Source organism: Cryptotermes secundus, unplaced genomic scaffold (genome assembly GCF_002891405.2).
Source record: "Cryptotermes secundus unplaced genomic scaffold, Csec_1.0 scaffold431, whole genome shotgun sequence".
Classification (NCBI taxonomy): domain Eukaryota; kingdom Metazoa; phylum Arthropoda; class Insecta; order Blattodea; family Kalotermitidae; genus Cryptotermes; species Cryptotermes secundus.
The window spans coordinates 582457-594717 of record NW_019727097.1 but is presented as its reverse complement, the minus strand read 5'-3'; the positions used below and the strand labels follow the sequence as shown (position 1 = coordinate 594717).

The 12261-nt window shown below is 37.4% G+C and overlaps 2 protein-coding genes across 4 annotated transcripts in view; one reads left to right on the top strand and one right to left on the bottom strand.

Moving 5' to 3' along the window:
- The window catches only part of LOC111864402 (ribosome biogenesis protein NOP53), an 8264-nt gene extending 5341 nt beyond the window's left edge, over nt 1–2923 (top strand). Inside the window, exons 7-8 of one of the 2 annotated variants that reach the window (XM_023851625.2) lie at nt 1600–1863; nt 2213–2599. In XM_023851625.2, the coding sequence (XP_023707393.1) occupies nt 1600–1863; nt 2213–2285 (337 nt within the window). In that variant the 3' untranslated portion in view covers nt 2286–2599. Of the gene's footprint in view, nt 1–1599; nt 1864–2212 lie in introns of both variants that reach the window. The other variant, XM_023851626.2, reaches the window with a different exon arrangement.
- A 3500-nt stretch (nt 2924–6423) lies between these two features.
- The window catches only part of LOC111864396 (cilia- and flagella-associated protein 157), a 48855-nt gene continuing 43017 nt past the window's right edge, over nt 6424–12261 (bottom strand). For both annotated transcript variants that reach the window (XM_023851612.2, XM_023851614.2), the window contains exons 5-10: nt 11205–11358; nt 10553–10676; nt 9952–10095; nt 9119–9400; nt 7844–7965; nt 6424–7739 (exon numbers count right to left, since the gene is read on the bottom strand). In XM_023851612.2, the coding sequence (XP_023707380.1) occupies nt 7340–7739; nt 7844–7965; nt 9119–9400; nt 9952–10095; nt 10553–10676; nt 11205–11358 (1226 nt within the window). In that variant the 3' untranslated portion in view covers nt 6424–7339. The remainder of the gene's footprint in view (nt 7740–7843; nt 7966–9118; nt 9401–9951; nt 10096–10552; nt 10677–11204; nt 11359–12261) is intronic.

The window sequence follows — 12261 nt, the reverse complement described above, 5'->3', positions numbered from 1 at the left end:
CTGTAGCTGAGAGCGAAGACACTGAGCTTATTTTCACTCGTCCAAATCAACATTCCGAACGAGGTACGTCACTTTATACTGAGATAAACTTACTAGACACAGCAACTCCAATGTTGCCGAGTGTCTCCATCCACCAGATTGAATTCAGGGGTGTCCAAAACGTATGAATTCTCGCAGAGAAGGAAAAAAATTGGCAAATTTCTTTTTGGAGTCAGTGCAAAAATTTTAACATGTTTTATACAATCTGTAAATTACAATATCTGATTCTATATTCTTTCGAGAAAAAACAGCGTTTATTTCGTTCGATTATCACAGAAATAGCAGAAATAGGAGCAAAATTAGTAAGTGACTACAATTTTAACGAATCTCAAATAGCGGCCCTTTAAAGAATTCCGTACCGCTGCCACAACCTAAGTTTAAAGGGCCGTAGGATAAAGGTTAATTCAAGATATTTACAGTGCATTATCCCACATAATTCTTCCCACATCTCATTTCTTGACAAAGTCAGTGGACAGCTCACAAGCGCTTATTTCTGTTGACGCACACCATGAATAAGAATTATTGTGTTTCTGGACATTATACATTGTCCTGTTTTTTATTAAAAACACATTTTGGAGACTGGATTCTGTCCCTATCTTCAGGTGGAATGTACTCACTTGGGCCTAATCGACAGAGATATTTGTGCATTTTAATGCATACTTCTAAATGTCTGCTTGTTTGTGGCAGATGTTACATCGGCGAAACAAGCAGACATCTGAAGTACGCTTCAAGGAGCACAAATATAGCCTGTCGCAAGGTCTGCGTGAACAATCGAAATTAGCCCCACATGCATATGAAGAAGGCCATAAGGATTGTTCAAAAGGAGTGAAGGTCTTTCAAAATGAACCAAACACCACCTACAGGAAATAACAAGGAATCTACCCGCATGTCTGTGGTAGTTCATTCGATCAGTGAACCAAGCTTGGACATTTCTTCCACCTACACACACATTATCACAGCAGAAGTCAGAAAACTACAACTCCATCCAGTGTAGATTATATGTGAAAACTGTTTTCTTATATTGGTATGATACAGAGAATTTGTCCCCTTAGTGATGACTTTTATTCTGAAAATACTCTGATATTAACAGACAGACATGGAGCAGTGCATGGATATAGGTCCTAGGTCTCGTGTGTGGAGTTTTTAATAATCTTAATGTTTGTCTTAACTCTCGCATGTGGTTTATGCTGTGCTTGGTTTATATATCATACATTTTGTTGGTGCTGGTGTCTAGAGATAGGAACTAGCTCTGTCAACTGGGCCTAACTGAGTAGGTTCCACCTAAAGATGGAGACAGAATCCAGTCTCCAAAACGTTGCGTGTTTTGAATAAAAACAGGACGATGGATAATGTCCAGGAACACAATAATTCTAGTAATATAAAAGAGTCACAAACTTTTACATATTATTTACAATAAACAGAGTTCAGTATATAAAGAATTACATTACATTGTGTTTGTTGTGCTTTTTAACATATCAAACAGATACCCATATACATATGTCTTCCACAGTGATTGTACTTTTATTCAGAGTTGCTTAGAATTCTGTTTTTGACTTCTAGATTGAAATTCCTAAAGCAGGAATTAGAGAACAACGATAACAAGCTGGCAAAACTTAGAGAAAAGCGGGAGAAAATAAAAGCTATTAAAGCAAATGGGCCTAAGCAATTAAGCAAAAAGAAATTTGAACCCCTAGATCTGGAATTTAATTTAGGAGAAGACATCAAAGGTAACTTACGAGGCATCAAGCCAGAAGGGAACATCCTTGAGGACAGATACAAGAGTTTACAGAGGAGAAATATTATTGAACCAACAGTCAAGCAGAGGTATATATCTCCTATAGAAGTATTTCAGTCTTAAGCAGCTTTAAAAGTTATGGAATGTACCATACTTACTTTATAAATTTATATTACTGTTATATGAGACACTGTAAGTGAGGCGGGAATATCATCAGCCGTGAACTGATGACTGGGGTTTTAGCCCAAGTAGGACTATAATTTCACTCACAGTTTTCTGTGTGAAAGCCACGCAAAGTAAATAGAAGATTTATTTTGTACCATAAAATGATTATATTTTTTGTTTTTGCAAAATACGAGTATGAACAATATGAACACACATTCTTATTCCTGCTTGGTTTTGACATTATATGTATTTGAGATGTTTTATCTGTTTCAGGACCAGGAAGGCAAACGTCAAGAGATATGAGAGAAAGAGCCATAAAATGGGATGGGAAACAAAAGGGTATTGATATAATATGTTGTGAATTTCAAATAAATTATATGGATGAAATAATGGTGCTATTTTGTGCTCTTCCCTGCAATTCATTATGGATGGATAATATAATTGGTTGGAAGCAGCTTTCATATTTCTTGCACAGTGTTGTTTAATTCATTAGGTGATGATTTTTGCATTGTAAACCCCTCAGTTAAATATGAAACAGCCTGTTTAGTGAGCTCTTGCTGTATTAATGAGAAATATACAACTATTTGTGGCTCTGCTCCACAGTAATCAAATAATAATTATTTTAAATACTGAATTGTGAATAGGCATCAAGAATAGCAAGTGAGATGCTGTTGCATCTCTTAAGCATTGAAATAATTTAATGATGATTTTGATTAAGGTTTTTTAATACACATCTATTTTAATATTATAATTTATAATTAGGAAGGTTGTGTAGTTCAGCTGAGTAATTGGATGAGTGGCTGGTACATCTTGGCCAGTAAAATGGTGATTATGAAATTACAATGAGAAATTGGATTGAAAAACGTGAAATTATTGTATTCAAAAAGAATTTTGTTTATTGAGGTTACTGATGGCTGAAATTCTTCAGTGTTCAGCTTATGGTAGTTTCAGCATTCAGACTTCTGATACAATAAATATCAGCAACAATTTTTTGTAAAGTAACATGCTTTATTATTGACAAACCAAATACACCACCTCAATCTATAGACCTTTCTTTATTTTTCCACATAATCACCACTTCTTTGTACACGTTTCTCCCAGCGTTCTGGGAGTTCGAAAATTCCCCTTCTGTAAAATTCTGTTCCAGCCATCCGAAAACACTGAAGCACTGCTTTCTGAATTCAGCATGCTTATGGTAGTGTGTGCATGGGTGCGAGCGNGATGCTGCGTGGACAACGTTTTGAGACAAGGGAGGCAATTCAGAAAGCAGTGCGTCAGTGTCTTCGGATGGCTGGAATGGAATTTTACAGAAGGGGAATTTTCAAACTCCCAGAAAGCTGGAGAAATGTGTACAAAGAAGTGCGATTATGTGGAAAAATAAAGAAAGATCTGTAGATTGAGGTGGTGTATTTGGTTTGTCAATAATAAAGCATGTTACTTTACAAAAAATTGTTGCTCATGACTTTCAGTATGACCCTTGTATAAAGTACTTCTTTTGGCTTGTTTTGGACTTCATCCATTGTCTGGTGTGCAAAAGACAAAAGACCACGATGTTTCAGAGCCTGGATCTGCCCCAGTCTTCAGGTGGGTAGGGAAGGATAAACCTACTCAGGTGGGCCTGTTAGAATGAGCTAGTTTCAATCACTGGACAAACCGTGGTCTCTAGAAAACAACCTATGAACACCCGACAACCGGTTCCATCAGTGGGAGATAAGAATAAAATCACAGTAAAAGACATGATAGAATATTTGTGCCAAGCATGCACATGTCAACAATGTAAGAAACAGAAGTATCGATTAAATTCCAGGAATTCTGTTAAAAACGAAAGTAAAAACTTGGATAATGCATGCCTAATCTGTGTGAATAAAGAATCGTGCCACCATGGCGACTTCCGGAAATCAGACTAATCCGCGGAGCAAAACTTGCAGAAGTAGTGGAAGCCACTGATATTCATAAAAACTTGTATGTTTGATTTGTTAACCTCTTCATTGATGAGGGGAATCCATATGGGAGAAATATCCAAACTGGGTTGGCTGATCGGATTGGTTGAACATGCCATATGAGCTGATTCTTTGTACTTTCTGTAACTGCTGTTACTTTCAACCTCCAAGATCCTAGCTTCATCCCAGCTTACCTTATGACCCTTTTCATATGCATGCTGAGCCAACTTGGATTTCTCTAGAAGACCCTGCTTGAGATTATGCCTGTGTTCACGGATTCGCACAGCCAGCAGTCTGCCTGTTTCACCAATGTACCTTCTGCCACATTCACAGGGAATGCTATAGGCGCACTGTGCCATCTGTTGAGGATCCCTTTTTCGTCTCGTTCCCACAAGCGAAGATCGTAAAGTGTGTCTAGCTTTGAAGATGGTCCTAATATTATACTGGTTCCCTATGCGCTTGAACTTCTCAGAGATGCCCTTGACATATGGGATGTAANGGTTGGCTGATCGGATTGGTTGAACATGCCATATGAGCTGATTCTTTGTACTTTCTGTAACTGCTGTTACTTTCAACCTCCAAGATCCTAGCTTCATCCCAGCTTACCTTATGACCCTTTTCATATGCATGCTGAGCCAACTTGGATTTCTCTAGAAGACCCTGCTTGAGATTATGCCTGTGTTCACGGATTCGCACAGCCAGCAGTCTGCCTGTTTCACCAATGTACCTTCTGCCACATTCACAGGGAATGCTATAGGCGCACTGTGCCATCTGTTGAGGATCCCTTTTTCGTCTCGTTCCCACAAGCGAAGATCGTAAAGTGTGTCTAGCTTTGAAGATGGTCCTAATATTATACTGGTTCCCTATGCGCTTGAACTTCTCAGAGATGCCCTTGACATATGGGATGTAAACCATGCCAAGAGGCTTTTCCTCTTTTTTCTTTTGACAACTACTACCTTGGACCTGATAACCGAGTCAAAAAAGCTTTCAGAATAACCACTAAGTTGAAGGTCGTGTTTCAGGTTGTTAACCTCAAGGGTAGTAGTCATCAAAAGAAAAAAGAGGAAAAGCCTCTTGGCACGGTTTATATCCTGTATGTCAAGTGCATAGGAAACCAGTATAACATCAGGACCATCTTCAGAACTAAACGCACTTTACGATCTTCACTCGTGAGAACGAGACAAAAAAGGGATCCTCAACAGACAGCACAGTGCGCCTATAGCATTCCCTGTGAATGTGGCAGAAGCTACACTGGTGAAACAGGCAGACCGCTGGCTGTGCGAATCCGTGAACACAGGCTCAATCTCAAGCACAACACAACTGTTGTTGGAGTCTGTGGTGATTTTCGGCAGACAGGACATTTTCTCCGAGGAATTTGATCACAATGCGTTGTTCCATGCTCCACGGTACCTTCTGTTCGCTCATCACTCTACCAACTCCCAGACAGGACTGAACAGGTTCTAACCCCTAACAGGAGGGAGGGTGGAGGTTGTGGCTTCACTCTCTCAAGGTTGCACAGCTGCTGCAACACACACAAATCAGTCCCGGTCATATTTGAATCATATACACATATCTCATACTAGAGAACATTCTTTCATACTCTAAAAATATGAGGGAGAGTCAGTAAATAGATCACAAATAGATATAAAACACATGATATTCAAACCTGGAGAAATATTTATTTCTTGACATATTCTCCACCTATATTCATACGCTTAGTCCCATCGTTTTACCAGTGCACTGGAACCTGTGGCACAGAAGTCTTTCCATTGTTGTCTCATCCACTTTTGCACCTCTTTTTTAATCTGTCAGAGAAATGTTTGCCACCAAGGTTGGTAGTGATGTACCCTTGATTCATCCCCATCAACAATCCTGTTAAGCACATCTACATCTGTGTACCATAAGAGATGTTGCAAGGACAGACCAACTTGGTTAATTTTTTCTTGATCCTTCAGTTCTCTGGGCACCCACCATGTGCACACTTCTCGAAACTTCAAATGGTCATGCATTAAGCTGTATGCTAAACCACGGGAATATCCTAGTGCAGTTGCTACACTATCATCATCCTGTCAGCTCAGTTATTCCACCCACTGCACAGTTGTTTCTGTCACAATCTCAACAAGGCATCCTTGTCAGGCATCATCTGCAACTTTTGAATGTCCTTGAGATAATTTCTCGAACCAGTTGTAAACCACTTCATGTGACAAATATTTCCCACAGGAAACATTTCTCTATAATATCATTTGCCTTGAGTCCTTTTGTCCACAAAAGATGAAAAACAGAATACAGATTCTTGGTAGTATACTCCTCCTCCTAAGATGAGCAGGGCATGTAGCATGAATGGGGGAGAAGAGGAATGCATGTAGGATATTGGTGAGAAAGTCAGAAGGAAAGAGACCACTGGGAATACCAAGGCATAGATGGGTGGACAATATTAAAATGGATCTTAAGAGGGATAGGATGGTATGTATTGGATTGATCTGGCTCAGGATAGGGGCCAGTGGAGGGCTCTTGTGAACATTGTAATAAACCTTTGGATTCCGTAAAATGCTGGAAAGTTCCTGAGTAGCTGCACAATCGGTGGCTTCTCAAGAAGGACTCAGCTCCATGAGTGATGTCTGAATGTGTACCCCTGTTAGAGGCAATACTGTAGAGAATCTGTAGGAAACTAAAATAATTCAGGTCACTGTACCAAACAATATACATATCTTTAATATTAAAATGTTAATTAACTCTCTTAGCAACAGATACAGTTTCACAAGTTTATCTTTAATCACAAAATTAGTCATAATATGTATCAATGTGATCACTGTAATATGTGAAATGCAGATGCTACAAACAGTATGTAAGGACATCAGACAGGAGCATCAATTTTAAAAACACAAATTAATCGTTTCTCTAAGTGTTAGTGCCAAAACCCTAATGTATAATAAAGGTACAGAGATATGATCTAAAAGTTTATGATGATGGTACATTAGTAAAAATGCTATGTTTTTGGACATTATCCATCATCTCGTCTTTATCTAAAAATAGTCCTGTTTATTTTTCAAGACAACGTTTCTGAGTCTGGATTCTGTTCCCATCTTCAGGTAAAACTTACTCAGTTGGGCCCAATCAATAGAGCTAGTCTGAAGATAGTGACTAACTGTATCAATTGGGCCCAAATGAGTAGGTTTTACCTGAAGATGGGAACAGAATCCAGTCTCTGAAACATTGTTTTGAAAAATAAACAGGACAGGTTTTACATAGACAAGACAATCAATAATGTCCAAAAGCATAATATTTGCAGAAAGGTACAAAGAAACAATACAGTTAAGTATATAAGAGTTATAATGCCTTAAACAAAACCAGATTTGTAAATTGCTTTTCCACGATGAGACTGAAAAAATTGGAGATCTCTCATTCTCAAGTATCCTACCCTCATATGGAAGAATCACAATCTACATTTTCACTCTCTGCTTCAGAAAAATTCACCTTGATACTGAGGTTCTGCAGTCTCCCCTCCACCCTGCTTAATTTCACCATTTAGTGGTTCTGTAATTTTTCCCCCAAACTCTTCCTGGGAGCCTTTCTCTGTAACAGACTTAAAAGAAACTTTGGAATCTTCCTCTTTTTTAAAACCTATTTCTGATTTCTCATCTTTAGCCAGCCTCAGAAACTTTTCTTCGGATGTATCAAATTTATTCGATCCCATTTCCATCTTGCTTGAATGATGACAGTCCTCCACATTTGCATTTACTGACTCCATCAGTATGTCAGACCCAACTGTATAATGAGAACCAACATCTGACAAACTCCTGGGTACAAGACCCAGATCTCCAATCACATACATTGCTGAGGTCTTCATCAGTGATACCAACCTGAAGAAAAAATATATATTAATCATACTGCAGTATCTAAATTTGAAGTAGAATATATACATTATTACAGACTGTAGGTTTCTGTAAATAAGAAGACATCATACTTTTCCTCATTTTTCTCAAATTCTAGAAAGTCAGCTGTGTTCAGCATCTGTAATAAGTTGTTAAGAAGATTCTCTCTGAGACTCAAGTTGAAGGCTTCATCAGAACTAGGATGCGTCTGAATCTATAGGTAACAAGAGAAATTTATAAGGATCAATTTCACAAACCTGCCTGTTCACACGAGATTATCATTTAACATTTTACTAACATCTTCACATGCCTGTCTAATTCTACATTCAGTCTTAAAACAACAGTAAACCTATACCTATCTGTACACATTGCTAATTCCAAAATTAATTAACTTTCAGCAGCCAATCACATACTTCAATTGCTTTCCCTTCATGTAATTTTCAGTTTTTGTTTCAATCTATATAACAGACAAACCATCTCAGAGCATTCCTATGTGTAAAACAGCCTGTAACTATCGTGTTCCCATACACCTTGTGTTTTTCCTCTACTCTGCCATCCTGAAAGTTTTCCTTTCTAAGCTTCCCATCCCACCAGCTGGTTAAACTAGCATATGCACAGTGGCTTTTGTCACTTGGATGCTATTTTGGTCTTAGATTCCTTCATTCATTTTGTAAACCAAAGCAAAGCTGTACATTCATTTAATGTAAAATTGTTAATTGACCATTAACACGGACAGCAAAGCTATAACCTATGAATGAATGAATGAATGAATGTATGAGGGTAGGCCTTCTCAGCCCTTGCACTGCGACCTACAGTGGTCTATTGTGCTTCCCCTTTTGATTATCCCCTCAGCAATCCTGCGCTTCATTTCCTATAACCTATCTGTCAATATATGAAAACTGTGTATCTAGATCCTTTCTTTCATTTCCAACTTCCATTTAAAGTCACTGTCAGTATGTGTGTCAACAGTCAGGGGGTATGTACCAATAACATTGCATTAAAGTGTGTACAGTTCTCATTTTATCTCTTAAATATTCCATTCCAGTAATAAAACATCTATTCATTCATCTTATCTGGAAGTCTATTCTAGTCATATAGATTGATATCACCGTTCACACACTACATAAGATATTTTCTACTGATGTTCAAGAATAAAAAGGAGATTATAAGAGTAAATACAATATAATACATACAGGGAAGTCTTCATACACAGAAATTCAGCACATTAATTTAATTGCTAGTGGGGTAGGACCAAGTCCCTTGTACTGCAGCCACTTCTGGCCTATTGTACCATAAATTCAGTACATACAAACTTGTGGACTTCATTATATAATGGTTATCAACAATTAGTAAAATAAATGCATCACCTCTAAAGCTTCCTTGACAGATTTAACAGCAGCATGGAGAATTTTCTGTAACTTGTAGGTCTCTATATTTGATTGCAGCAGCTTAGAAATTGATTCATTCTTCTCATATTCTGTTGCCTGCAGTTTCTCTTCCAGGACTGCAATTTGCCTCACTGCTCTGTCAAGAAACTGCCTGGTCTCTTGCACTTGTTGCTCCACTTCTACAGCACGTTGCGCAGAGTTCTGCATGCTTCCAATATTCCTTGCCATTTCATCATATTCAGTTGACAAACGGTTGATCAGCTGCATGAGAATTGCATCAGACTTTGAATGATTGATGAAGATTAGATCACAGTAATATGCATACCAACATTCTAATTCTTGTTATATACATACTGCAAGATTTGTTTCATGTACTGAGCTCCATATAATCTCCTTAATTAAACTTTTTAATTGCCTTTTATTCATCATACAAATATTCGTCTTATAATGGGTGCTGATATATGTATTTGCTACACACACATTAAATTAAGTCCTTGTTTAAGAATTTAATATGGTGAGAATTTTTAAGCCAATGCAACTTCAAAGAGATACACTGACAACGAATAAATTTAATTTCTGAAAAGTATTTTTTTGCTTCATTGAATATTCTCTCACAATATAATTTCCTTTTACATTACTAATTCCATCTGACAAATGGCTTCAGAACAGAATTTATGGGGCATTATCTTCTTTGAATGATTCTCTACCTTAACATTCCACACTACAGCTACATTCACAGTGACAAATTAAATCTTAGATTAGCAATGTAGGGCAAATTAGTTGAGATTAAATCACAGTCTTGTAATATTTACCTTATTTTGTACCATGTTCTTAGCAAGTACAATATCCCTTTCCTCTTCACGCAAACGGACTTCAAGATTCAATTGCCTGTCTCTCTCTTTCATCATTTCATTTTCCTTTCTTAAATTCCTCTGTGTCTCCAGCATCTTCTCTAACTAAAAAATATCATATGCTTTTAATGATTTTGACAGCCTGCTTTGTAGTCCCTATTCAAAATATTATGGTAAATACCATATAGAATAAACAAATTACAATTAAATAATACAAAATGGTACAGGCATCTAAGCCCTACACCTATATTAAGAGCATGGAGAAAATGTATCACATATTCAAAACCCTAAGAGTAGATAAACATTTGCTTAACGGGCTTACAGTTACCTTCACTAGTGAGGATTAAACAGAAGATTCTAGAAATTAAACATGCGTTTTGATAAGCACTGCCAAAAAAAGCATTAATGAAACATAGCCCTTTACAGCCATGGACTACACAAACTCAGCACTCAATGAGGAAATCCCATAATCTACATATATATAAACAGGGACCCACTGTAGTTCACATTTAGTTTTCAAAATATCTTTTGCAATTATTCAGAAGCAGAATTCAACAATTACCTCATTGTTAACAGCAATATTCTCCCTTATTGCTCGGTGTGTGGTTGCAGCAATTCGAATATGTGTAGCGTCTTGGAAATCCATAGACAACTGAAGGAGCCTTGCCTCCATTTCCTTCTTAAGCCTGTAAGATAAGAAACAGCATTAGACCAAACCATGTTTCAATGTTCATGCACTCTATGAAATGTGAGCTGGATGGCCCTGTCAGTACAATGACTACACCATGGGACAGCAGACCAAAGAAATAAGGTTCAATTCTAAGTGTGGGCAGAGAGTCTTCTCTTTTTATCACATGAAGACATGCTCTGGGACCCATCCAGCATCCTCTCAAACAGGCACTGTGGACTCTTTCTGCGGTAGTAAAATGTTCAAGGCATGACATTAACCACATCTCTATCTAGCGCCAAAGGTTAAGAAAGACTGGAGCTACATCTCCACAATACAGCCAAGTCTCATCATGAGCCATAGTGCCAGTCACTTACCTTTACCTAAACTCCATCAAGTAAATCTACAAAACAAAGACCAATCCTTGCTTGGTTGCAAAAGTTACATAAATTAATACATATTAATAATAGAAACAATACACAAAAATACTATTTCATTACAAATGACGAAGGAACAGATTCAAGAAATTTCTGACTCACATACATACTTATCTTTTCCAATAATGAACTTTCTCTCCACTTCATACAGTGCCTGTTTGTGTCTTTGTTCTTTATCTGCCATCTCTTGCTCTTGGATTTTAAATTTATTCATGAGGTCATCACGTTGAAGACGGAATTCCTCCAGCGAATTAAGTTTACCAGCTGTGGAACAGAATGCAATCTATCAGATATATCATAACGAAAATAATAAACTTACCAAAAACAATATTTTCTTGCACAAACTCAGATGTCCAAATATATTATCAAGGTTCATTTTATGTAGAATAATCATTAACAAAATAAGAAGTAGTGCAATATTTAAAGAAATGTTGTAGCTTAAATCTCACTAAAATGTAGCCTAAATCCTGATTTTGAACATATGACAGTCATGGATCAGCAAAATAAATCTAGCTCTTATAGTTGGCCTCTCAATAAAACATTGTATACTTACTGAACACACCAGCAAGTTGGCTCTTTCACTATATATACGTAGATAACCTTTTCATGAAGTTTCCTTAGCACATTTTATGCACTTCTTATGTCCCCATGCAAGCTAGTAGAATGAGATTTTTTTGTGAGTGAACATTCAGGTAGAACAATTGGTTATTGTCCCATCAGGATATACCAGTCCATAAAGCATAAGTTCAGTTCACAGAAGTGCTGTCCAGAAACCTCACTACAGAAGTCTAGCTCAACATCCATTATTTTCACACTGATATATTGGGTTTTTGGACTTCATCCATCGTACTGGTTTTTAAGATAACTAATAAAAACACGACGTTTCGGAAACGGGATCTGTTTCCGTCCTCAGGTGAAGGAAAACACCTATTCTGTTGGGTCCGTTAGAAAGAGCTAGCCTCAATCACTGGACAAACCGATGTCACAAAACATGAAGATTATAAACACCTGAGACCAGGATAAGTCCATGAGAGCTAATATTCATAACAAATTGTTGCAAACACATACAAGCATGGAACTAGGATAGATAGATCTGTAGAAATAGCTCTTTCTAACGGACCCAACAGAATAGGTGTTTTCCTTCACGTGAGGACGGAAACAGATCCA